Raw genomic sequence first — 26,291 nt, 5'->3', positions numbered from 1 at the left:
ATTGTACAGGTTCAGGTTCAAACCATTGTAAGGGGACTGTTAAGGGGCAGGAAATGATTCGTTTCTGTACAAGCCCACGATCCAGCAACATGCAGGTCCTGCTTGCCCTGCTTGTGCCCGTTCCCTCCCCGGGGGCAGCGTTCCTGATTCCCAAGCCATAGCCCAGCTCTGCCCGGCCCCCCGGGCTCTGCTGAACACCAACAGCACCCCTGGCAGCAGCAATTCCATTGTGCCTTGTCACTCAACGGGGTGCCAGGATCAACACTGTCACAGACACGAGGTGTGACCTGATGAATTCATGTCACCAGCCCAGCGAGCAGGAGGCTGGGATACTTTAGCAACCATGGAAACACTGTACAATGTCTCGTGTCTGTCCAGTTCTCAGCACAGAGCTGTTACACATTTCATTTACAATAAATGCAGAAGTCAATAAAATATGTGAAGAAATATTTGACAGCAAAATAAATGGTGAAATTATATAGGCTGGTTCATAATTGAGTCTCTTCTTAATCTACCTTCTTAATTCTAGACAAATGTGAAAGCAGTGACAGTGTCCTTTCTTCTAGATGCTTAACCTATTTTGACAAACTGTGAAAATAAAGGATTTTATACCTTTGCTAATGTCTGTGGTTTTAAACTGTTATTTTAATTTTCTTTCTTATTATCTTCCAGATTATTTCTTTTAAGCTTGTAAATACATTTAGAAAATAGCTTTGTAAATACTTACAGTACATGACAAGTTCATTTTGGTCACTAAGGCCCCAAGATTGGCTCTGCTTTCTTGGTGTGAAATCTTTCCGTAGCATAAAGGATACTGTCAGTTCACTGTCAGCAGGGTAGACTGTAGGCCTAAATTGAGAGTTTTAATGCAGTCTTCCCCAGCATCAATTCATGGTTTATGCTGAAGCTTTTGGTTTACTTTTAGACAAAGCAATGAGGCCTCTTAATATGTTTAGGTTGAATTATGGGAAGAACAATAGGAATAAAATCAAGGGCTGGGAAAATATTGAATGAGCTTTACCTTTAAATATATATATTATTTAAATTTTTGTATTAGTTTACTGTGATTCTTTTATTGTCATTTTTCTAAACAGGTTTCACATGAAACCATTGAAAGGGACTCAAATATGCAACACCTAATCTATTTTCCAAGGGAATTTTACCCTTGAATGGTGCTTTTTGACTGGTCAGGGTTATTTATTAAATTTTATATTTGAAAGTATTTGGGGAATTATGTAAATTCTTTATATGAATCTCTTTATTTCATGAATTGTAAATTTCATAATACTCAGTGATTGAATTGGAAGTTTAGTAAAGTCATTCAAAATGTTCAAAGTTTATAATCTCTGTGCATTTTACATGTATTTTAACAAGTGCCAGAATAGTTGTATTTAATATTGTAGATTTAATAGTACTTGCACATCCCTGTGACAGCATTAACTTAAGTTACGCAAGTTTACATTAAAAAAAAAAAAGCTAAACAAACAAGTAAGCCTGGGACATGTGTTCCTGTATTTCTTCAGGGGATGTGAAGCCACGTATCTCTGACTGAGCAGGTTTGCCTCTCGCTCCTGTAGCTCACTCCTGCCATGGCAGATCCAGAACTGCTGACTCTCATTCCCACAGGGATTCAGCCTTTGGACTCGGACTGCGAGCCTCTGGTTATAGGTCTGGGTAGAGGTAGAGCTCTTGCACGATTTTAACAGTATTTGTTTCTGACTGAAAAATTGTATTTTTAAAAAACTTTTATTTGTATGGTTGTTTTTGATGATAAATAATTGAACAGTTTGAATGACTTGACTTGGTGTCATTATCTTGCAATATAAACCGGGAACCTCACACCTCGCACTTCATTGCCACGTGAAGTAAATGAAGCTAGCTAAGCTGATGCTGTAACATCTAGTAACTTTGCCATTAAGAATTATTTTATAGCATGAACTTTAAAATATTTATTCAAATGATATTTTACTCTTGTATTCACTTTGGTTTTAGATTTGTGACATGAATATTTCTGTGCTGCTTTATTTTGTTCTGATGAATTTGTTTCTTGCTTGTAAATTGCTTTTTTTATGGTATAAAGTCAATCGGAATTGCTGTTTGTAAATTAAAATGCTTCTAGAGCAAATCTGTGGTGTCAGTGTCTACATTTGGTTACTTACTCACTAAGGGGCTTGCATTTTAGATGCTATTCCTGAGGTGTGATTAAAAAGTTGCATTTTAATACTCATGTACCAACTAGGAGTCCAAAATTGTTAGAGACAAACTACTCTTGAAGTTTCTCTTTTTTGCCAGTTATTAATTGTTTAGTTCTGAATGGATGATGTTTGAGTTTTGTACTTTTATGAAGACTCATACTTCTACATCCACCATTAAACTGAGCTTATTTTCTTATTACATAAGAACTATGTGTATAATAACTGTGAGTGGGCACAAGAGATCTCCCTTTCTCCCAAATAACTGAAGTTCTGGCATTAGAAAAAAGGGTGAAGTAGTATCAGGGAAGATCTTCTCTATGATGGGATGCAACAGAAAGCTTACGAAGGCAGAGCTCTGAAAAAATGTCCATCTGTACTGTGCTGGAACTATAAATGAGACCCTTGTTCAAGACACACGTTCCGATATGACTTCCTCAGAAGGCTTGTATTGTGTAAAACAAACGACAACAGATGTAGGCAGGAGAGGAAAAGATTAAAGGGTTTTGAAAAGAGTACCCATAGTGAACTCTTTCCTGTCATTAAAACAAAGGAGGGTTCTGAAGGAGGATGTTTTGAGGCAATTTTGTGAGGTTCATCAGTATGAGGCAGTATCACAGAAACTACAGAGGTGCTTGTTTGAAAACAAAGTAGAGAAAGGACAGTGACTCTGGCTAGGTATAAGGGAGATGTGATGGTAAGAAAACAGACATGTTGAGGATTAATGGAAAAACACGTGAAAGTGGAAGACACACAACTGCTTTTGGAAGAGAAAACTTGGGGAAACAATGAAGGGATATCAGCAAAGCAACAAGATTATTGTAGGTTTAACGAGTCTGACTAGTCTTTCTGAAGACTGATTTCTCTCCTTGTATAGTGAGGAAAATCTGGTACAAAGACAAGGAGTTCCACTGTGTTCAGTCACTTGTGTGTGCAAACTGATTGGCAGTTTCAAAGAACCCCTTCTTTGCTAGTTTAGTCCACATGAAGATGTGGAAATAAGGGAAATTATGGTGGTGGGTATCAGATTATTTTAAGATTTTAAAAATGTCTCCAACTAATAGAATAATTCTGATATCCTTTGCCCTTAACACTTAGAAATTATTCAGTTTTTCTTTTAACTCCCTTTCTTTCTAGCTAACCTTATGATGCATTTTTGTTGCATGGGATTTCAACTTTATCTAGTTCTGTCTAGGGATACACCATTGACCTTGGGTAGTTCGTATTTGTTTAAAGTTGCGATCCATGGCAATAATTACAGTGTCATAGTACAGTATGTGTGGTTAAACTTCAACTTATCTGCTTGCTCCCTAATAATGTAGAAAGGTTATTTCAGCAGGGATATCCAATAAAAGAACTATTGCATAAACTAAAGTAATTCTCGTGAGACCCCCCACCTGGAGCACTGCATCCAGGCCACAGAGATGGTCAGGGGGCTGGAGCCCTTCTGCTCTGGATAGGGGCTGGGATAGCTGGGGGTGTTCAGCCTGGAGTAGAGAAGGCTCTAGGGAGACCCTAGAGCTCCTTCCAGTACCTACAGGGGCTCGAAAAGAGCTGGAGAGGAACTTTGGACAAGGCCCTGGAGGGACAGGACAAGGGAGAATGCCTTCCCACTCCCAGAGGGCAGGGCTAGATGGGGATATTGGGAAGAAATTCTTCCCTGTGAGGCTGGGGAGGCCCTGGCACAGATTGCCTGGAGAAGCTGGGGCTGCCCCATCCCTGGAAGTGTTCAAGACCAGTTTGGACGTGACTTGGGGCAACCTGAGATAGTAGAAGGTGTCCCTGCCCATGGCAGGGAGTGGAAAGAGGTGAATTTTTAAGTCCCTTCCAACCAAATCTTTCTAATTTTATGAATGCTCTGAAATACCTCAACTTCTCTCATCTTTGCTGGCACATCTGAATTCAGCATCAAGGGAAAAACTGACTCAGAGATTGGACACTTGTTTAAAAAATGCTATAAAATACCATTCTCAGCAAAGCAGGAGATAGAAGAAAAAGATTTCATGCAGAAGTTTAGTTAAGAAGGCTAAGGAAAAAAAGTTTGTTTAGGTTAAAAAAACCTCAGTTCTGTTTACCTGATTGTTGTGTACATGCAGCTGTACTGTTTAACTTTTCATAATGCAGACTTCTTGAAAACAGCTTGAAGGGAAGCTGGAATAGCCAGTGAACATGACATACTGAATTTATTCTCTTTCTGCAATAACCATGCAGGAAAAATGAAGCCTGATCCCATGGATGCTACATTTCATGAATAACGTGAAATAGCATACTGCAATTGTATTGTGCATTAGTTTAGGAAAAATTTAAATTTAATGTTAAATCAAACGTCAGTTGAACTATAGACAGAAACTTTTCATTAAAATTTTGTGAAATTATATGGCTAATGACGCTGTCTAAAGTAACGTTACTTGTCCATGTGTTTTTTTCCACCAGAGGGTGCTGGCCAATTTTTTAATATAAGTTACTTAAGGTGCTGTACATTACTGAAACCTAAAACAGGAACAAAAAACAAAAAACAAAAAACTCGAAACCAAAACAACAACAACAACAACCAAAAACCCAAACCAAACAAAAAACAAACAATCAAACAAAAAACAACAAAAACAACAACAACAAAAGGCTTCCAGTCTTTATTTTGACAACTTCAAGAGGAGCAGGTGCTGAGCAATTCCATTCTCAGCAAAGCAGGGTTTACACCCAGGATTTCAGAGATTGTTCTGCTGTGCTGCATGAGACCTGTCTGGGCAGAGGACATCATCATTTTACAGTGCTTTAAGCATCAGTTTGGAAATTCTGACTTGGAATCTCATAATCATTCAGATAAGAAGTACCTAGTGTTCAGACTGTTTTTTCCTGAATTCTTGTAGAAATATGACTAACTAATGTATATTTTTTAAAGAGGACTGTAGTCCATGAACTGCTGTTTTAATGTCCTGGCACAGTGAGACAGAGAGGAAAACATTTTGCCAGAGAATACCTTACTCTTGCTTTAGTGGGAGCTGATGCTGGAAGTTTTAGAGGAAAGTGTGTGTAGTGTGAAAGTAGTGGCAGTACTTAGTAGGACAAACTCAAATAAGAATAGTCTATTAAATGATTAGTGATTCACATGACATCAATTTTAATTCTTCAGCCTCTCTGAGGAGGAGGGAAATGTAGGGAAAATACCTTCCCATATAGTGCTTTTGGCTTTGATGTGGTTATTGGAGTTGCATCAGTACTCACAAGCAAATCTCAAATCTATGTTAATTTTTATAGTTTATTCTCAAATTGAATCTTTCTGCTTTGAAAAGCAAGCTCATACAAGTTTAATTGGGATGTCTGAAGATGTTTAAAGTGCTCTGGCTTTGATAGCGATTGAAAACCTTTAGCAAGCAGGAGACTGGAAAGATGCCTTCTCAGTGTAATCTGGGCATCGTGCAGTATCTCGGAGCTTCCTTCAGGTACCCTCACTTGGTTTTTGTTCTCTAACGTGCAAAACTGGAGCCCGGTGTGAGGGGCTGGATTCAGCCCTGCACGTAGTACCAGTGCACAGAGCCAAGAGCACACTGTACCCTGAACGGGGCTTTTAGAGAAGCTGTCAATCAGCTTTCTTTCGCCTCGTATCTTCAAGTATCAACAAAGTATCTTCAAGAGGCCCACAAAGCTCTGTTTAATGGCCTTGGAAGAACACATACTATTCTGTCCTTTCACTGCCGGGACCTGGAGCATCAACGTCCGGACCTGAAGGCGGGCCCGGGTTCGGTGTGGGGGTTCCCAGAGGTTCGTCGATAGGAAGGGCAAGGCACAGCCAGTGCTGCCGCGAGGGGAGCGGATGGACGGCACTTCTCTGACCCTGCCCTAGGGGCTGGGACTCAGGCGGGAGGGAGTGCGGGCGCGGCGGTCTGCGGGACACCCGGGCCGTGCGGGTCCGGCCCCGCGGCCCGGCCGGGCCCGGAAAGCCGCAGGCGAGGCCGCCAGAGGGCGCCCGGGAGCGCGGGCGGGGCGGGTGTGGCCAAGGCCGGCGCAGCGGCACCTGCGCTCGCGCGCTCCCGCCCCGCCCGCGCCCATTGGCGCGCGCGCTCCCGCGCGGGGCGGCAGTTGGCTGGCGCGCGCGTCAATCCGCGCGCCTCAGCCCCGCCCCGCGGTCCCCGCCGGGCTGGGCCTCGTCCTCGGCGGCGGCGGGAGCGGCACCGGCACCGGCGAGGGCCGGGCTGGCGGGAGCGGTGCTGAGGGCGTTTCCCTTCCACCCCCGCCCCGGTGCCGTCCCTGCGCCGAGAGGGCTCGTGGGCGACGCTGGAGGCAGCTGGCCCCGAGCAGGTGAGACACGGACGAGCCCCGCGTGCCCGGCAGGACAGGTGGGACCGGCCGCCGCAGCCCCTCGCCCGCCCGCCCGCCCGCCCGCCCGCCGTCCCCGCTTCGGGCGTGTGCTGCGGGCGCAGCTCTGTGGCACCGGGCCGGGCCGGGCGCCCACTCTCCGGGGGCGCCGCTTGCAGGAGGCCGGCGGCTGCCGGGCCCCCGAGGGGCGGTGCGAGGCGCAGCCCTATCGCCGCCGGCCGTGCCGGGCCCGGGCCGCCTCCTGCGGGGCGCGGCAGGTGCACGGGCGGAGGACGCCGGGCTCTGGCAGGGCCGGGCAGCGCCTCCCGCTCCGCTGGCGCCCGCCGCGCTCCGCGGCCTTTCTCGGCAGGGCCCCGGACCCCCACCCGCCGGGCGATGAGGCTCCAGCGCGGCGCTGGAGCTCCGGGGGCTCCGAGGCCGGCCCGGTGCGGTGAGGCGGAGCGTGCTCCATGCGGACACATGGGGCTGGTGCTTCGCGGTGCGAGGCCGGCGGACGGTGGAAACAGCCTTGGTACGGGTGTGGGGTGTGGGGGGAGCAGATGGAAACCATTTGGGGTTGGCCACCTCCAGCGGTCTTTAGGAATAAATTTGAAAACTATTTGTATATCATGTGGATGATACTGTGCAGGTCCTGTTGAGAGCCTTGGTTGGCTGAGATCTGTTTTCAGATCACTTCAGGCAGTTTTTGGTCTGGCTCCTGGAGGCTTTGGTCAGTCTGGGGCTTTGGCAGGTAGTGGAGAAGGAACCGTTGCTGAAATTCTCGATTGTGGAAGTGCATCAGGCCCTTTGTCTGCGGCCTGTTGTTCTTAACCCAACAAAATAGAGCGTATGTAGTCCCTTGTCTTACTGATTATTGAAAAAAATGAAATCTGTGTTGGTCCCTCTAAAATATGAACAGATATTCTTTGCCTCAGAGACCTTATATATGAATGTAGCAATTGACAGAGTGAGGGAGTTACAGACACATATTTGGAGTATATTTAGTTATGAAATTCATAATGTGTTACTCTTTCCTCTGTGATGTATTCTTTTCTTTTGTTTGGGAGTTTCTCACATACCAGTGAAACTAGAATGGGGGACTAGCCATGAGAGTTGAGGTGGAGAGATAAAAACAAAAATACCAGAGTGCACGTATTAGGTGAACAGTGCCCAGTTTGAGAAGAACTGAGTTTTAAAGCAAATGTCACTGTAATCCTGTTTCCTGTTATTTACAGGAATGTCATGCTTTTAAACAAGAGATAAACCTGCTGAATAGCCAGAGCTAGACCCAGCAAAGGACTAATGGAGGTGTGCACCAAAATGGGTTGAGTGCACAGCTGCCTTATTCCACTGTAAGTATGCAACTGTATTTGAAGTTACAGGTATTTCTATATTTTCACTTACATTTGATACCAGATCGCAGAGATTACTGTCTGTCAGTTCTCTTCTGATAGAGAACTTAAGATAATTTTCTTTTCCTGTAACTGTTTCATGAAGATTACCTTAAGGTATAACTTCCCTAAACATATGCAAGTTTGCCAACTTATGAAGGGTGGTGACTGTTGGAGGAGGACTTGGCTGGAGAGAGTGCTCCAGCTCTTGTCTTGATATGGATCAAGATGGTATTAGGTTCTTCACTTGGGGGAGGTTTATTATATATTTGTTTTTTCTTGAGGACATGTATTGCTTTTGTAGTTACTGTTAACATAGAAATATTTTTCACTTTGTTTCCTTTGACATGCAGAATTGCTTTCCTCCTCTTCGTGTTCATGTTCCATTATCCCCAATATAGGGATTTATGTACTAAATTATGAATTTTATTTCCCTTAAATTTTCATTATTCGTCATTAACTATAGTAACAAGTTTCTCAGAAAAGGATGTGTATGAAAAAATGTGCATGCTAAATTGTCCATGGTGTATTTTATCTATAGGTGGTACTGTTGCCTAGAGCATAATGAACTATATTAGGGACTTTCAGGTGAAGTGGATACTGAAAATACACAAGAGTGTTTTCCTAGAAGGATCTTTAAAAAGACATCACATTTATATGACTACTCTTCTGTAGCCTGATTGCTTTTTTCTTAATAACGTGTTAGTAGAAAATTATTATCTAAATTCAGGCATTTTTCGTGTTGTACAAAATGTCCATCAAGGTCTAATGTTGAATTACTTCAAAAGGGCTTTTAGAAATTAAAAGAGCTTTTTTTCTATAAAGCATTATGAGGGTTTACACAGCTCCACTGTCCAGTCCCAGATCTGTGTTTGTGCATGAAGCATATGTGGTGAAAGGGCTCTGGTGGCAGACAGAAGATTTTGAAATCCTTTTGAATTTACTTTTTTTTCTGTTTTTAATATTAAAATGATGATACTAAACAAAAGAAACAGTGTGAAGGGGGAAATGGTATGTAATATCTAGGTATGGAGAACAAGCAGTGCGTGGTTTTAGATACTGTGATGCTAATTGCCTTTTGGTCTTTATTACCAATAAAACAAAAAGATTGGACTTTCCCCAGCCTGCCCCTAAGAGCCTCTGGGCAGAAGCTGGACATGATGTAGCTGGTGATACAAGTTTCACATCAGCAGCTGATTGCAAGCACAGAGGCAGAAATATAACCCTGTTATTGTTTGATTCTGTTTTCATAGTAAAGTCCTTTTCCTCTTTTAGTACGTTAGCTGTGCTAGCATATTGCCATTTGTACTCTACCCCTACAGCATCTGAGTATGACTTTGTTGTTCATCAAGGAAAGAAAGGTTGTAATGGTGAACATCTGGAGGAATAGTTTAGGAGTGAAGAAAGAGGAAAATGAATGCAATGATGAAAACAATTCAGAACTGAAAATGAGCTCTGTGTGGTCTGTTGTAAATGTGTCCTTAGGCTAGGCGTTGCCGATGAAGTGCAGTAGTACGTTGTTGGTCTTGTGGAAGGCAGACGCTTTTGGTATTCTTCATTCCCTCATCTTGATGGATGACAGCTAATCTTCCTGATACCAAATACTGGAAGACATATCCTCTGAGGAGCAGCAGAGGGCTTTATGATTGTCTAGTTTGGAGAAAAGGAGCTTGAGTAGCAACCTCATTGCTCTTCTCAGCTTCCTGAGAGGGGATGTGGAGAGGGAGGTGCTGATCTCTTCTGCCTGGGATCCAGGGACAGGCCATAAGGGAATGGTTCAAAGCTGCACCAGGTGGGGTTCAGACTGAATATCAGTAAGCATTTCTCTGCTTGAGAGAGTGGTCACACCCTGGAACAGGCTTCCCAGAGAGGTGGCTGGTGCTCCATGCCTGTCAGTGTTTAAGAGCCTTTAGCGATGCCCTTAATAACATGCTTTTGGTCATCCCTGAAGCAGTTAGGCAGTAAGACTAGATGATCATTGTACATCCCTTCCAACTGGAACTCTGTTCTGCTCTAAATTTATTTAAAAAAAAAATAAAAGCAAACCCAGCTGGTAACTTCCGTTGATTCTAACCAAGTTTATCCATGCCCAGGCAGGGACCCAGTGCTCTTTAATTATGTTCACTGAACCAGTTGTCCAACTAATTTAAGCTTAAGAAAGAACAGTTATATTTTGGTAGAATACTGAAGTATTTTTTCCTAAAAGGATGCTGCAGCTCTCAGTTCATGACTCAGTGCTGTTAGGAAAACCATAACCAACTAATGAAAATAGTAAGTAAATGGGGTTTGAAATCAGCTAAGCCAGTTAACTTGTGGAGTCCAGAAGGGCTGAACTAGGGCTGATCAGAAGGGTGTCTAGCTCAGTACTGTTTCCTCCAATAAGAAAATCAATAAGAACAACGACCATCAGTGGTTGCTGACGTGGTTCTTCTTGTATTTGCTGAGAGGAGTGTGAACAGTCAATAACTTCCTCAGATTGCTCTGCTAGCATTCAGAAATTAGGCCATAGAGACTTCCTTGGCCAGAGGTGATATCTGTGCTTAAGAGTCTCAGTGACTTTCTTGTGACTTGGGTAACTAGTACTGAGAATGAACTTATGGGCACTTGAATTGCATTACATGCATATTACTAACAGCAATGTGAAATTTGCATTTTTGCTTTCAGAGAGTGTCACTTCTGTGGCATAGATAACAAAATTCGATAAATGCTGTTAAAATAATGGCTATAGGGATTATGTCTGTGCTTGTTTTTGATGGTGTTTTTGTTTTTTTTCCAGTTTAGTTGTTCTTACACTGTCTTCAGTTTTGCTTCAGAGTGCGCTACATATCTAAATGGGTTTGTTAAGTTGGCAAAGAACAGACAACCTCTGGTGGTATGTATGTTTGCATCCTGATTTATCCACTTTGTTTCTGGCAGACTGTGAATGAGATCTGCAGTGTGCGTGTGAACCCTCTGTGCAAACAGAGAGGGTGTTTTCTTGGTTTTGATTTTTAGCACTGTTTGTGTAATGCATAGTTTTAATTATTAACCTGAGCAAGTTAAAAGAAATTGTAAGAATTAAAAGCTATGAAAAGAAGTTATATATCATTTCACTAACTTTTTACTTTTTATTGCCAACATATTGGACCTTTGATAATTTTCAGAATTTCAGAAATTTTTTAAATCTTGTTGGAGGGAAATATTGCAAGTGTGGGGGAGCATTGTTTTTAATATCTTTATGTTGTCTGACAGCCTCTTGTTACAGTAGGCTTAGTATTAGCTCCTGTGTTACTCTGTGTGCAGAGTGATCCTTTCTGTGATAGCAGGTGTGGAAATACTTCAAATGACTAGGTGGATTTGACATAAAAGGATAATTGCTCTCTCTGACTTTCCTCAAGGCAGCAAAGCAAATGGGTGTGTATAGAAGTATTTTTTTCATAGATGTAGATCTTGGAGAAACCTCTACACATAGGAAAAAGCAGTGCATTTTTAATGCTTGTGTTATATTTGAGACATTTAGGGGGAAAAATCTATTTCGATGCTTTCTAGAATGAAAGTTTCTAGCCTTGCAAGCTTTATTGTATGTACTGAACGTTGAAAGGCAAAAGTGCTTTTGGTTTCAGATATTAGAGCACTTCTGTCTCATTTGGATATAATGAACATTAAAATTTGGAGTAAAACTGAATTTAGGCAGTATACAACTTCACATATGGGATTTTTCTTCCCATTTTTGGAGCATTTTGGAGCCCCCATACACTGGAAAGCCTAGTCAAAAAGGCAGGGAAGGAGGACATAAGTATATTTTTGTGGCCCTGATGTAAATGCCACATATTAAAGAAATTACATCTGCAAAATTCCTTTCCAATTCAGTATCTCTAAGGACTATTAACAGGAGCAACTCCAGACCTAGAAATACTTTGCAGTCTGTTAGCGCTCAAAATATGAGTTAATTTTATCAGGACACAAGATAAAGGAAGTTGCTTCTTGACTTGTCTAACAGGAGATTTTGGCATTCTTTGAAGCACAATTACTGCCTTGTTTCATGTGAGACAGTGGGGAGAATTGTTTTTTGTCTTTGTAGGGTTGAGAAGTGAAGACCTCATCCTTCTAAAGAGGGTAAATAAGAGGTTCCTTTTATTCTCAGCTGTTTGCGTTTCCAGCATTTTCCTGTTGGTGTAATCAGTGTTGTGGGGAGGAGCAAGGATGCAGAGGGACATGCGGCAGAGTATCCCTAGTTGCATATTTGAGCAACTACAGATTTTGCTGCCAGAGTCCATGTGCAGGAGTCAGTGGCAGTGGTGGCCGTGGAACTCGGCTGTGTGTGCCGTAGGGAATGATGAAACCACCCTGCTGTTTGTTTGCTCGCTGTAAACAGAACCAGAGCTTCATCTGACTTGGTAGTTGTGTAAGCAGTTCTTGGTAGCCTACAGTTTCTGGATGCATACTGCCTGGCAGGGACTTCATATATAACCTAATTCAGCGACAATGGTAAATAATATTCTGTTTTCCCCATAATTCTTGAGATGAGTGGAAGTAGGGATGATAAGGACTTGGCGTGACTTTAGCGATATTTGCTTGTACTCGTTTACAGTTTGGTGCCTGGAAAAGAAAAGAGAATCTGTCTCCTGAGATAATTTTGTTTCATAAGTTCTTTGCTCTGAGAAAGAAAAATGAAATCTCCTTTATGGATGGGGTTTTTTTGTGCGTGTGTGTGTTGTGGTGTTTTTATAAAGTTTATTTATTTCCCCAAATACATTTACTTTGCAGGAATTTCTGTTTTCTGTTTTCAACCAGTGCTGGCTGAGCTGAAACTTCCTGTGTCTTGGGGAGAGCATGTATAAAAGGAATGACTTCATGGCCAATGTGATGGTCACCTCTGCCACTCCAGAGGTACAGTTCCTTGGATTTTATTAGCTCCTATATCAAATTGGAAATTTTGGCTTTTTTCAGCTTTTCAGAAGCCCTTTCCACTGCTAGTCAAATGCCACACCGTTTGTAAGAAAAAGGACTGGCATGACAGCAGAGTAAATTTAGAACACTCCGTGGTTCTTAGTGTTCACAGACACTTTTATTTGTCTTTGTTGATGATGATTACTCATTTTGATTAGTTTTAAATAGCATTTTTGACCTGTCATTCTGTAACTTAGAGCAGCCGTTTATTATTTTCAATTAAGAGCAACGTAATGTACCATCAAAACTGAGCCAGAAATATCCAATTGCATTTTTTCTTCTTTTTTTTTTTTCAATTTACTAGTCTGCTAGTAAAAAAGTGCTCTAAGATTTTGTTCACGTTAACCTTTTGTATCCTTTGCAGACCATGCAGCTTTTTTGTGTTGCTTCCAGAAACTGCCTCATTCTGTGTTGAGCTGCAGTGCACAGCTCCATGAGAGGCAAGGGAGCACTGCTTGGGAATTACTGCCCCCACTGAGCTTTTCTGGTTTTTCTACTTTCATCTAATATTATGATGAAATATTATAAATCAGCTACAGTAAAGCTTGCCCAGTAAAGCACACATTTTAAATGTGGGATTGGTGGTACTTTTTTCCAGCTTTAAAATGGAGACTTATACTGCATATGTATTCCAGAGTTGGGTGCACCATGGATTTATAAAGGAGCGTATTCATAATGCATTATATATTTTTTCCTTTCCTTTTCCAGACTTAGTCAAATCTTGTGAAGGCCCTTTTCAGTTTTTCATTGCCAGTTTTGGGGGTTTTTTTCCACATTTAAATAAATAAAATGAAAATCCATAGTCTGCAATAATTCTACACTGTTTTCCAGGTTGTTGAATATATAATAAACATCACTTATCTGTGCATAATTCTCTGCTGATTAACATATTTCTAGTTCTTGTAACAACTGTCTTGTAAATAATTTTTTATCATTGCAAGGACAGTCTATGCTAGGGCTTAATGGCTTTGGAGTGACGAACCACATGAAAAATCTTTGGAAGTCTAACAAGACTGTATTAATCTTGATCCTTTACCCACACGTCTGTCGATACTGAGGCAGTGCTTCTCTTTCTGAATGCTGACTTGGCACTTTCATGATAAAGCATACCTATCTGCCTTTCTGCTAATGCCCCTTTATTCTCTTCTTGGGTTTGACCAGCACAAATGTCAGGCTTCCTAATCAGTAGTTTCCCAGTTAAATTTCAGGATGTGTCAATTTTTCCCTTGTTTATAATGTTATGGATAGAGCAGCTTGACTTGGATCTACCCACTTTTTACGTTGCGTATTTTATTTAAATATTAAGCTCTTTTATTTAGTTTGTGATTTTAAAAGTGGTTTACTAAAGCTGGAAATTTTGTAGAGCTAAAATTGTATGTCACTAAAGTCTGCAGAAGAAAGTCAGAAACAGTAGTGAACAGTGCTAAACTAAATTTTATAATTCGGTGTCTGAAACTTTGAATTTCATACATTTTGTTGTCATTACTTAGTATTTTTACACATATTTATTTTCTGAATTTGAGATGCAATTCATCATTCTGCAGATAAGCCTACTATTTTTTCTTTGTAGGGTAGTAGCAGCTCAGATTCTCTGGAAGGGCGAAGTTCAGATTATGCCAATAAAAGCTACGATGCAGTTGTATTTGATGTGTTGAAAGTAACTCCTGAGGAGTTTGCTGTAAGTAGAAATGTTATTTTTGCATTTAAGCTTGTATAACATTCAAGGCTTGCAGGGTACAAAAAAAAATCTATAAAACCTTTCTGCTTAAAAAAAATATTTTTAAATGAACTTCCAGTTTTCTTGAAAGCAAATTTCTGATTATATCAACTTCAACAAAATAAACATGTCTTGGCATTTAATTACTTGGTACTGACCTGACACAGCATATTTGTTTTCCTATGTGAAGCCATTTGAATTTTTACTAGTGTTTTAAAAATCCTAGAATAGGTTTAAAGATGTTACATATAGAATCATAGACTCCTAAAGATTGGAAAAGAGCTGCAAGATCATCAAGTCCAACCTTTGACTTAATACCACCACGCCCACTAAACACAGTCTGGTTCAGTTTTTTTTAACTGAAACCACAAATACTCATCTTTTCTGCTGAAACATTATTTTCTCAGAAAAATCAGTTTCTTAAAAGCAAGGAAGAAGGTTGTAGAGAGGAAACAATTGGCATTCCTTAATACCAGTTTTTCAGTGCTAAACCGAAAATAGAACTGCAGTTTTGGCAAACATTCAGTGCAATTCTTGTCCCTTGCCCCTTGTTTTTAATTTGCATGTTAACTTGCTGGAGAGCAGGAAAGAGTGAGGATAAAAGCTACTGTACATAGTTGAATGTTTTCATTAACATTCTAAGCATCAAAATGATGTTTTGTTATTTGGCAAAAGTTCGTATAATACCTTTTTGCCAAAAAAAAGTCTTGGAGATAGGACTACCTTATTCCCATAAGTTTGTCGCTTTGGAACAGATTTGTGTGGGTCTTTTTGAACACTAATACACACTACACAGATGAGAGCTGTTGTTAGGTAAAATTATAAAAATACTTGGATGGCAAATCCGCATCAACTCAGTAAAAAATCATTCCTGTTTGTCCAAGTTCAGATGATTCATGGCCATGGACTGCCTTCAGAAATTAACAGAGCCACAGTTAGACAGGACTGTAAAATCGTATGAAAATAGATATGTCTGATTTCATCACAATATGAATATTAAGTCCAAAGACAGCCCAGAACATAGAGTGTAGTCCTACATTTGTGGTTAACCTGGAAATGTATCTATAAAATGATCGAGTCAAGGTAAGGTTGCTCGTAACTTCAGGCTCATCAGTTTTCTATTCCAGCTGCTGTTGGTTTGAGATGGAAGCTTGTTGATGAGGGTCTTGATTTAGTGCTACACTTTAAAAACATACCTGTATGTAGCCACACCCCCTTATATCATTGTAACATATTTTTTAACTCTCAATTCCAAACTTGTGTAAGCTGCTTTTTTCTCTCCAGTCCCATTTGCCAGCTGTAGCCATGAGCAAAACAAAGACCCTACCAACCTGCAGAGAAACCAGAAATTTAACTGTTTGTCTTTGGGACTGAAAATCTCTGTATGATTCCCTTAAAGCCTATTCCAGTCATAACTAATTAACACATAATAATTTATTGCCTTTCAGCCCAGTGAATGTCAAATGTATGCTGTTCTCTGTGTGAAATAATTCTTCCTGCCGTTACTGTCCAGACTCTTTATTACATAAGAGGAAGACTCTCAAGCACAGGCTTGTCCCCTTAGACTGGCACAGGTACTGAAATTCTTCAGCGGGGGACAACCAGAGTGTAACATGGTGCCTCTCAGGAGGGGTATTTGTGCTCGTGTATCAGCCTGAAGCAAGGGGGCCAAACTCAGGCTGGTCAGTTCTGGTCTGTGAGGAACATGCGGATGGTTTGTAGTTATTGAAGGGCAGATGGAAATATGTCATTGTTAGCTCTTCATATTACATGATTTAAAATTCTATCTTTATTTCAGAGTCAGATAACGTTGATGGATATGCCAGTATTTAAAGCTATACAGCCTGAGGTAGGTTTTCTTAAACCGTCTGCTTACATCTTTGGAAATCACTGCCTGAGGAAATGTAACCATTTAAATAATGCTTTTTTATTCAGAAATGCTCACCGCCTTGCACTGCACTAATATTCTTCTAGGCTTATTGCTTGTTAGCACTGTGAATCTGTAACCCAGCCTGAGTTACTTTGATTTGTTGCTTGTTGCCAAAGGAGATGACTGTCTTCTGGAAGTCTTCCTGTCCTGCTTTGTGTTGAGCATTTCTTCAGGATAAATTTATCAAACGTAAAAATTCTTTACTCTCCCTTCTGGTGCTGTTTTTCAATGCACATCTGATTTCAGAGTTTGACTCATGCCTCTGGCCATAACCTGTATTTTAGGCTGCATCAGCCACTTGGTAAGCTTTTTAATTTGTACAGTCACGTTTAAGATTCAATTCTGAGGGAGTAAATCAGCCCAAGCCCTTAAAAGTTAATGTGTTAGTGTCCTTTAAGTTTTTAATGTTTAAAGAAAGCAACTTGAGGCCTGTTGAGGAAAAGCCATGAAAGTTAACATAGGCATTTGAAAATTAGAAATAAGAACTTCAGAAATTAATAAAGGTAGTTATCAGAATATGAAAAATTGGCATAAAAACATCATCTCGGTATTTTGATTAAATAAATATATTTACTGCAGAAGGTACAAGAATCACACCATTCCTCCTTCAGGTGCTTCAGTATAAGAACATATCCTTAGATCCATTATGGCTTCTTGTCTTCCTTAGGTGGAATATCATGAATATATATAAAGGACAACTCCACCCCTCCCTTCTGTCAGTGGAACTGAATTTCTGACAACATCAGTAGGGACAGTCAAGTCTAGAAGGTTCTTAGTAGAAGCTCAATCCATCTAATTTGATCACCAAGAAAACAAGTTGTCCTATATTTACCATCGTTCAGAGAGATTACCAGCCCTCTATTTTGAGAAAGTATAGGAAAGAAAATAAAAATTTGTCTGTCTGATGTCTGTCCTTCCTGTCAGATAAATTAATCTTTTTTTTTTTTTTTGTCCTTCCCCCTGAAAAAACACCAAGACAGTTTGGTTGCTGAAAACACTTGCATGCTTCTGAAATTACATGTGTTCTCCAGGCAGCTGGGGAGACTTCTTTCCTGCAGGGAAAAAAATGGCAAATGAACAATGTGATAAGAAACCATCAATACCCATAGAAAAATCTGCTAACACAAAACTACCAATATTTACAAACTGATACATAGATACTTTTTGTGAAGAAATTTTGTTAAGAAAAATATCAGTTAAAATAAAACAGATGGGTTTTTTTGTTATAACCACCTCTGCCAAAAGTAGAGCCAGTGTCATACTCTGAGGAGATGAATGAACGAAAAAATAAAATATAAAACTATAGATACTGATATTTAAAGTGAATTTTGCATTTGCTTTAGTTGCTATGAAACATCTTTGCCATATAATTTTATAGCAAAACAAAATACCAATTTGCTGTTCTTCTTTTCCTTTGTCATTGCTTCGTTTTGACTTTTGGAAATGAAATTTCCTGAAATGCTACTCTGGCAGATAGATGTAACTTAGTGAGGAGTTATCAGAAAAAAACTAACGTATTTTCAGCTCCTTCTAGAATTCAGGTTTGTGAATAAGTAGCAGTTGCCATAAACTGTTAGTTTTTTAATTGTGCTTTCTGACTTTCACTTTATTGGAATTACCAATATTATTTGTTTGCCAAAAATAAACAATTGCTTCTATCCTGAAATTCTACTAACTGTAGGACTAGGTTTTAAAGCAAGAAATACTTTGTGTATTTGTCATCAACCTCCATTTTGTTATTAGATAAGTTATTAGACTAAGAAGGTTAACATTTTCTGGTTGAAACTTACTGTTTTATTCTTTTAACATGGGCCTATGCATAGATGGAAATACTTAAGATTTTAGAGTTCTAGTTGCCAAGTCTTATCTCAAACACACAAACATCCTTTAAACCTGGCACTTTCTGGGGTTTTATCCTGCTTTTTGACAGCTATTACTAAAAAACACATCTGCATGTTACTGTGCAAAGTTCAGTAAGAGGATGTCTGGTTAACAATTCTTTGTTCTCCGGCAGAAATAACTACCCATACATTCTCGATTTCTGTGTAACTTTATTTAGAGTTTTTTCCAAGTCCTGAAGTTTGCAATCTCCACAAATTTCAGGGTTTTCTTGCACACTTGATGGGAAAGTTTCTTGTGACTGCGTGCATTGAGGAAACTGCCAGCATTCTTCCATACAAAAAAAAGGGATGAAGTGTGCTTCTAGAACACAATATATTTCAGCAGTATAAAAAAAATTCAAGAGGGGTATGTGGGATCATTTATCAACCTTCCTATCCAGTCCAGATTTGAAACCTCGTCAGATGATTTTGCCATGCACAGGATTTTCCATTGTTGCTTACTAGCCCTCTGGCAACTGCTTAATATCCTTAGGTTACTGACCTCTTTGACTTCTCTGATGAAAGTAGATTTTGCTGTCCCTCGTAGAGTGTCTCAGATTCTTTTTCTACATAAACATACTATTTCCAGTCTCATAAGACTAGACATGGACTGATCATGTGTAGAATCTGTGTCTTGTCGGATATAAATTGGCATTTTTATGTGCAAAAGGTTTACGTGCTGGAGATTGGGATTCAAAATATGTTTGGAAGTGCTTTTCCTGATGCTCACACAGGCACATGCAGATCTCTAGTGTATGTTCCATTTATCATCATGTGCAAAGTGCTTTTCAGAGGTAGAATTCTCTTTGGCTGACTCTGCCTTTTCATGTAAAGGCCTCCAAAGTTAGTAGTACACATTTGGAAAGTTGAACAATATTTTGATTGAAGCTGAATTTGTGGTTCTAAGAAAAGAAGAATGATTTAGAACTGGTGTTAAGGAGGACTCATTTCTGGTTTTCAAGGCAATTTTTAAATGTGTTTCCTAGGAACTAGCCAGCTGTGGATGGAATAAGAAAGAAAAACATATCCTCGCTCCAAATATTGTTGCCTTTACTAGGAGGTTTAACCAGGTAAATAATTTGATTACTGTCATGAACAGGTACTGTTTGGCAGTTGTCTTTGAGTCTGAACACAACTATTCTTGTGAATTAAGACTATCTTTCCAAATGAGGATTAAGATTTTTAAATGACAGTTCTTGTTTTCAATTGCTTTGTCCACATTTTCATCTTTTTCCTCTAGACCATTTGTTCCTGATGTATTTTGCTATTGTGTCATGGTACAACATTAGCAATTCTGTTCCTTTTTTTCCTGTTTCACTTGCTCTTTCAGTTATCTTGGTGTTGCCTCACTTCTCTACCTACCTCTTATACCCAGTGGTAAAACTTTGGGGCAGTTGCAACGATACAGATGAGAATTCATGGGATAAGAACTCTTTTCTTTCCTTACCCTGTTTTCTCCCTGGAGCATCTTGAAAGTTTGCAAATATTTCATCTAATAAAGTCCATTTTTTTGTAAATAAATTAAGTTATATGTGTTTACTTTATAGGTCAGTTTTTGGGTTGTACGAGAAATATTAACAGCACAGACCTTAAAAATAAGGGCAGAAATACTGAGCCACTTTGTGAAAATAGCTAAAGTAAGTGCAACATTCTTATACTATCGTTCAAACTCTTAATTGCTTTTTGTTTGTTTCTGCACTACCCCTGTGAACCATTCTTGGATTGCAGAGGGTAATGTTCTGTTTTGGTATGTCTGCTACGTTGTACCACTTGAATAGGATAAAGGTGTAACAACTGTTCTTTTCTACTTGATTAGATGAAACTACCCAGTTCAGTGTGACTCGCCTTGGACCTCTGCCTACCAAGTTTAAAAGTGGTTTGGCTTGTTGATGGTCAACTGTTTGTTGCTAATGTCAAATGTGGTTGTAAACTGTTCTGGATTTTGTCTCCCACCATTTTCAAAGTTTTCTGAAAAGAAATTTCTTGCTTCTAAAGCAGCTGTTTTGAGACTTGTATTCCTACTTGTAATGTGTACTTGCTGGTATAAAGTACTGCTGATAAAGCTCTGTTATTGTAGTGACTTCAAGCACTACATTTTACTCTTGAAGTTTTATAAAAAGTTTTATACAAAACTTCTTTGTATTGTGAATATTTCCAATTAGTTTACTTAGTATTTTTGTGCTTATAGAAGAAAATTTGTCAGCATGAGTTCCTGGTACAAATGCATAGTCCAAGTACTAGGACGATGGTCAACTTGGAGGTCCTGGGTTGTTCTTAGAAATAAGAGTTACAGTGTTTGTTTGGGGGATTTTTCTCCTGCAAAAAGGGGAACACTGCCCTCTTTTTTTCTCTTTGCTTTTTTCCCTTTCCTTCTTTTCCCTCAGTAAAGTCCAGATCTTCCTCAAATGCTTCTGGGCAATGAATAAGTGGATCACTCAAGGATGAACCCAGCTTCTTTTTAAGATTTACAAAGAAGCTCCATGACAGCAATTCTCATTTTTTTATTTTACTGGAACTGTGTTGTAGCAAGCATTATCATTTGAGACAACTTTATTCCCAAGTATTGTCTACTGGAGACCAACATGTTTTGAATAATTGTCAACACAGAGTAAATATAAAGTACATTGAAGTGAGGCAAATTTTTCCTGTGAAACAGATTACAAAATCAAGCATTGTTTTAATTCTGAGAGGGTCGTCAGCATCTTTGGGGGATGTTTTTGGCTTGATTAAATTTTAATTTCTCCAGTTATACCAATTTGCAAGAACCATATGTCAAATAATTTTTTCCTATTTTCTGTTCCTGGAGGAGCAGCCTTAGAAAATAACAAATTCAAGTCAAATACAGTTTATATTCTCACAACTGAAATGCCTGTTGTATCAATGGATATATTTGGAAAATTGGCAACTTTTAAAGTGGTCTTAAGAATTTTGCACATGACAGCATTGGATAATATCGTTGTCTGTAGTCATTGATGGAAATGTTATATTTTATTAATGAAAAAAATCATGGTTTATTAATGGAACTTTGAGATTAATTAATTTTGTGTCCCTTTTCGATGTGCTAAAAGCTATTATTCTCTTTTTTCAGAAGCTTCTAGAACTGAATAACCTTCATTCTCTGATGTCTGTGGTGTCAGCACTGCAAAGCGCACCCATCTTCAGGCTGACCAAAACCTGGGCTGTAAGTGTTGCCTTGACTATTGTTGGAAGATAAACAGGGAAATTTGCTCCCATCAAGTGTGTGACTGATTTGACTTAGACCTAAAGAGGTGTGAGGCTCTTTGTAGGCACAGTAGTTCAAAAATAAAATACGATGCAGAGTCAGGGCCTCAAGGAATTCTCAGTGGTGATTAAAAGAAAACAGCACAATTATCCTGAAATATTTTCATTTGTCTCCTTTTTGTTATTTTTTTATTAAGAGCTAGTAGTACAAGCTAAGTAGTACAGAACTGGAATTTTCCAGAGGAAGAGTTTATGAAGGAATGTGCTATGGAGCAGCTGTCTACTATCAGAAAGGACACATGCAAGAAGCCAGTGTATAGTGCCATAATTCTCCACTCACTCTGACTCAACTGGCTTCTAAAACCATCTTAAAAATATTGCTGGGGTTTCTCAAACCAGCTGAAACAGGGAATGTGTTTTTATAGCTACAGTTGCCTATCATGTTTACTTTTCAGTCTTCTGTCACTAGGATTTTTGCATTACTATATGTTTTTCTGGTTTTCTGTAGTAAGTCTAGCAATAGAAAATGTAGATTTAATATCAAAATGGTTTACTTTCTTTATACTTTCTTCCAAAACTTGACTTTTAATAAGACACTGTTGAAATGGCACAATTTACATTTATTTAGAGCATTTTCCATTGTTGTTTGTACTTTTAAATTCAGAGGATTTTAGCAGTTCTGATGAGTTATGAGAACATTGGTGACTGTATAATAAATATTTTTTCTCCAAAAATGTAATATTGCTGATCTTATTCAAAACTGATGTAGTGATATGGGAATCCTTGACAAAGTATTCAGAAATAATGGTCATATTTGTTCATAGCTTAAGACTTGTGCTGAATTGCTTCTTTTTTTCTTAACAGGTAGCACATTTTCAAATATTATGCTGGTTTGAGTGATGATAATGAATTTAGTCTTAAATTTACTATGCTTTTCTTTGTGTGATTCAGCAAGCTGTTGATTGTTGTTGGCTTTGTGGGGACTTGTCTTTTAAAATTTTATGATCTACATGTTCTCTGTAGCTTCTGAATCGTAAAGACAAGACCACCTTTGAGAAGTTGGACTACTTACTGTCTAAGGAAGATAATTACAAGAGGACACGAGAGTACATCAGAAGCTTAAAAATGGTTCCTACAATTCCATATTTAGGTGAGTGTGAACCTTATTTATCTGTAGCCCATTGACAGACAAGTACTAATGACTGACATGTTGTGCACATGAAGAATACTGTATATAGAAGGAATGGTTCACTCCATTTCCTATTCAGAAAAATGGGGTTAGGTTGAGATTTTTAGGTCATACAAATGCATATGTACTTTTGGAATGAGTATTTCTCTCGGGTGCTGAATAAATACATGTGTAATACAACATAAAGATGTATTAAAAAGAAGACCTGTAGTTAAAATGCTGTCCAGTGTTCATACTGTCTCCTATTCTTTTGTGACATGCACCAAGTAGCCATTTGGTGAACTGTTTTTGTAGTCAGTATTTCACCTGGGAATATTTCTGCACACAGGTCATTGTTAGTGAATGTAGTCCAATATAATGAACTGTTTAATGGTTTTACTTGTGATTTAGTATGATGCTAAACTGGAGCTAAAAAGGGTTGATGTTTTTAAATCACTGAACCTGGATAACAAGAGATCAGGAATTCTGCTCAGGCTTCCTGGACCAGAACTGCTGTCTATATTAGTGACCCCCAATGCCTCGATGGATTCCTCGTCATGAACTCTTACACTCTCTCTTTAAACACTTGTAGGCTCCTTGCATGCTCAGCACCCAGCTGGCAGGATTTCCTCAGCTCTGTCCAGTACCACATTCTTTGCTTGAATTGAACATGGTATTTTCTACCTTCACTAGATAAACCCTACCTTGTTTCTTGTGCAACTTGAGGCTACTCCTGACATGATGGACTTCAGTCATTATCTCTGTTACCTTCCCACTAAATCTTCAGTTAGCTCTCTTCCAAAAGGAGGAGTCCTTGGATTACTTGAGCATGCCTTGTACAGATGCCAGTTGGCATCCTTGACAACCTGCCAAGGCAGTGTTTCAGTCCTGGATCCTTTTTTTAGTGGGAGAGAGTGCACATGGACTGCCTGCAAAATGCAAGTAGAAATGTGGGTTAGATTTATACTGTTACTTCAGAAAATTTTTTTGTGCTCTGCTTAATAATTCCTAACATTCTGTTAGGTCGATGTTTAGTAGCCATCAGGAACTGTTTATTGAAATCCCAAGATTATGCGGTGGTTTGCCCTTTTTATTTTATATGGAAAGTTAAGACTTTTTTCCCCCTTGTATATGCTGTCTGTAGATCTTTCATTTTCTGTTTTACTGTCCAAGCAGCTTATCTCATAAATCTTTCTGCAGTTCCTCTCAGTCAGACCTTCTCTTTGCTCCCCTGAATTAGTTAATATTATCAGCAGATTTTTGTTCCATTGTTCACTCCCGTTTTCAGGTCACTTGCAAATATGTTGAGCAGCATGAGTCCCAGCACAAATTGCTGTGGATGCTTATCTAAAATATTTCTTATTTAATAAATTTGGCCATCCCTAGTGGCCGTACTTAAAAAAAGTGTTGAGAACTTGGTATGAGTTATTGAAACTTCTTAGAAAATAATTTCAGGTTAAAGGAATATTTAGCTTATCAGAATATTCAAGGGGACTAGTTTCAGTGAATAAGTATCTTCTCGAGGAAAACAGTATTACGTATAGAGCAGCTTCTTTAGTCTGTTTAAATGAACAAGTAGACTGATAGATCATGTTAGGAGTAAATAGTGAATATAAAACAAGTGAATGAGAGTGACAGAGTCTAAAGATGTACAGTTAATGGGGGTCACATTTCATGCTGAGCCTCTTGTCTCACTGCAAGAAAGTTACTTAGTTATGTTCTCATTCCATCTATGACAGCCTGAGATTGTTTGAAATGAGCTGGAGAACGTACTGGGAAGCTAAACATCCACTGAAGTTGTCTAGGTACTCTCATTTATAGAATTGGCTCGCGCCCTTGTGTAAGGAATGTTTTAATACTACCCAGTTATAAGGACATCAAGCCAGTCCTAAATAAAAATTAAAACATTTCTGGAATGAATGTGTGTTACAAGCCTAATAAAAGACCTGGGTAATGAAAGTGAAAGGAAAAAATCCATGTTTGAAAAATCTGAAGTTCCTGCTGGTGTCTAGGCAGCCTCCTGGAGACTTTGAATCCTGCTGCATATGTTGTATTTCGGGTTTCGTGCATCAGAGGCCGTCTCCCCGCTGATTGGAAAGGCTAAGCAGTGTTTCTGCTCTTGTAAAGTAAGGTTTTCCCTGCATCCTAAGAGGTGCAGTTGAACCTTCAAGTAATCAATACAGGAGACAATTACTGGTATGTTTACAACCTCAGGCTGTAATATGAGAGACTAATATATTCCTTACGATGTTTTAAAGTACCATTAAAACATCCAACAGTTGTTTTGTTTCCAGACAGGTCTTCCAAGTTTAAAAAGAGAGAAAGAAAGAAAGAAAGAAATCAATCATGGGATTGGCAAGGCTGTAATGTGAACTGTTGGAAGCATTTAGCCACAGTGTGATCTAAGAAAAAAATAGCAGTCGCAGTGTTTTGAAAATTCCTGTGTGTGGTGGCTACCTACAGCTTTTTCCTGTCTTCACTGCTGGTGATCTTTCAGGTTGTATCTGTATGTTACGGGATAGACAAAGATGGGTATCATCTGTTACAATCTACAGGGTTCACTGAGTTGTGGTGTTTTGTTGTGTTGTTTGCTTTTTTTTTTCTTGGAATATAACAATGGGGCTAATGCTGAAAATTTTGAATGATAATAGAAGAGTTTCAGGAAAGAACTGTTAGGAAATATGTATACAAGAGAATAACTGGTTGTCTTCTGAAGTAACTTCAATCTTGTGAGAGAGCTTTTTGTCTTCAGTGCTGTAGGTGGATCCCTGCTGTTTCATTCCTGATACATAGATAATATATTAGTTGACAGAATTTTCTTTACTCTTCTGAAAAAGGTAGAGATATTTCAAAAATTCTGAAGAGCAACCTAAGTTTCTAGGAGTTTGCTGTTGCAGAACTATTTCTATGGTACTTCTTGAAATGAAGGAGGATTACAGGAGAATCGAAGCTGTTATTCTCCACAGTACTGCAGTTCTCTCCTATATAAACTCACCTTTTACTAATGATAGGTGTGTAAGTGTACTGTATATGATTTTTAGACAGCATGGTGTTGTCAGAGATGTACTTTTGAGGAGTGATGAAATAAGAATGTAATTGAAACAATTGGAGAAAATGAGGGGAACAGGAAAAACTAAGGCCTTTCATAGTTTATAGTTGTGGCATTGCTGTAGTAGAGGGATCTAGTGCAAACAGTTCTGTTATGTGAATTTAAAAAAAATAAGCATAATGAAATTTTGCAAATCTGTGATTCTGCCAATATACTTGCCAATAACTTCACTGTATAAGTTCCAAATTCCCTATGTTTAATTGTTTTTGATGTGCCAGCCTCTGTGTTTAAAATTATTTTATGCAAATTTTATGTAGAAAATTAAGTTCTGTTCTCAGACATATCTCCAGGTCTTCGTAACCTGACTTCTGTGCATTATCGTTTTTAATTACATGGACGAGTCTCTAGGTAAATCGCTCACCTTTTAGGTAGAAAGGTTAAGAAATATGATTATTTTAACAAAAGACTGTCGTCTTGGACAGGGGTTTAAAGCCTATTTGGTAGAGCACTCTGGCCAGCT

At 39.2% G+C, this 26,291-nt stretch overlaps 1 protein-coding gene across 2 annotated transcripts in view; it reads left to right on the top strand.

Moving 5' to 3' along the window:
• Window positions 1-6,349: 6,349 nt before the first annotated feature.
• Window positions 6,350-26,291, top strand: part of RALGPS1 (Ral GEF with PH domain and SH3 binding motif 1) — a 79,176-nt gene continuing 59,234 nt past the window's right edge. For both annotated transcript variants that reach the window (XR_010435406.1, XM_064676468.1), the window contains exons 1-10: window positions 6,350-6,488; window positions 7,721-7,837; window positions 10,653-10,748; window positions 12,623-12,745; window positions 14,376-14,483; window positions 16,321-16,371; window positions 19,319-19,402; window positions 19,880-19,969; window positions 21,421-21,513; window positions 22,578-22,704. Coding sequence is in view for 1 of the 2 variants with exons in the window: in XM_064676468.1 (XP_064532538.1) it covers window positions 12,689-12,745; window positions 14,376-14,483; window positions 16,321-16,371; window positions 19,319-19,402; window positions 19,880-19,969; window positions 21,421-21,513; window positions 22,578-22,704 (610 nt within the window). In the remaining variant the exon portion in view is untranslated. The remainder of the gene's footprint in view (window positions 6,489-7,720; window positions 7,838-10,652; window positions 10,749-12,622; window positions 12,746-14,375; window positions 14,484-16,320; window positions 16,372-19,318; window positions 19,403-19,879; window positions 19,970-21,420; window positions 21,514-22,577; window positions 22,705-26,291) is intronic.

Source organism: Pseudopipra pipra, chromosome 20, assembly GCF_036250125.1.
Source record: "Pseudopipra pipra isolate bDixPip1 chromosome 20, bDixPip1.hap1, whole genome shotgun sequence".
Lineage (NCBI taxonomy): Eukaryota > Metazoa > Chordata > Aves > Passeriformes > Pipridae > Pseudopipra > Pseudopipra pipra.
Note: the sequence above shows the minus strand (reverse complement) of the source record. Positions and strands in the feature narration are given on the sequence as shown.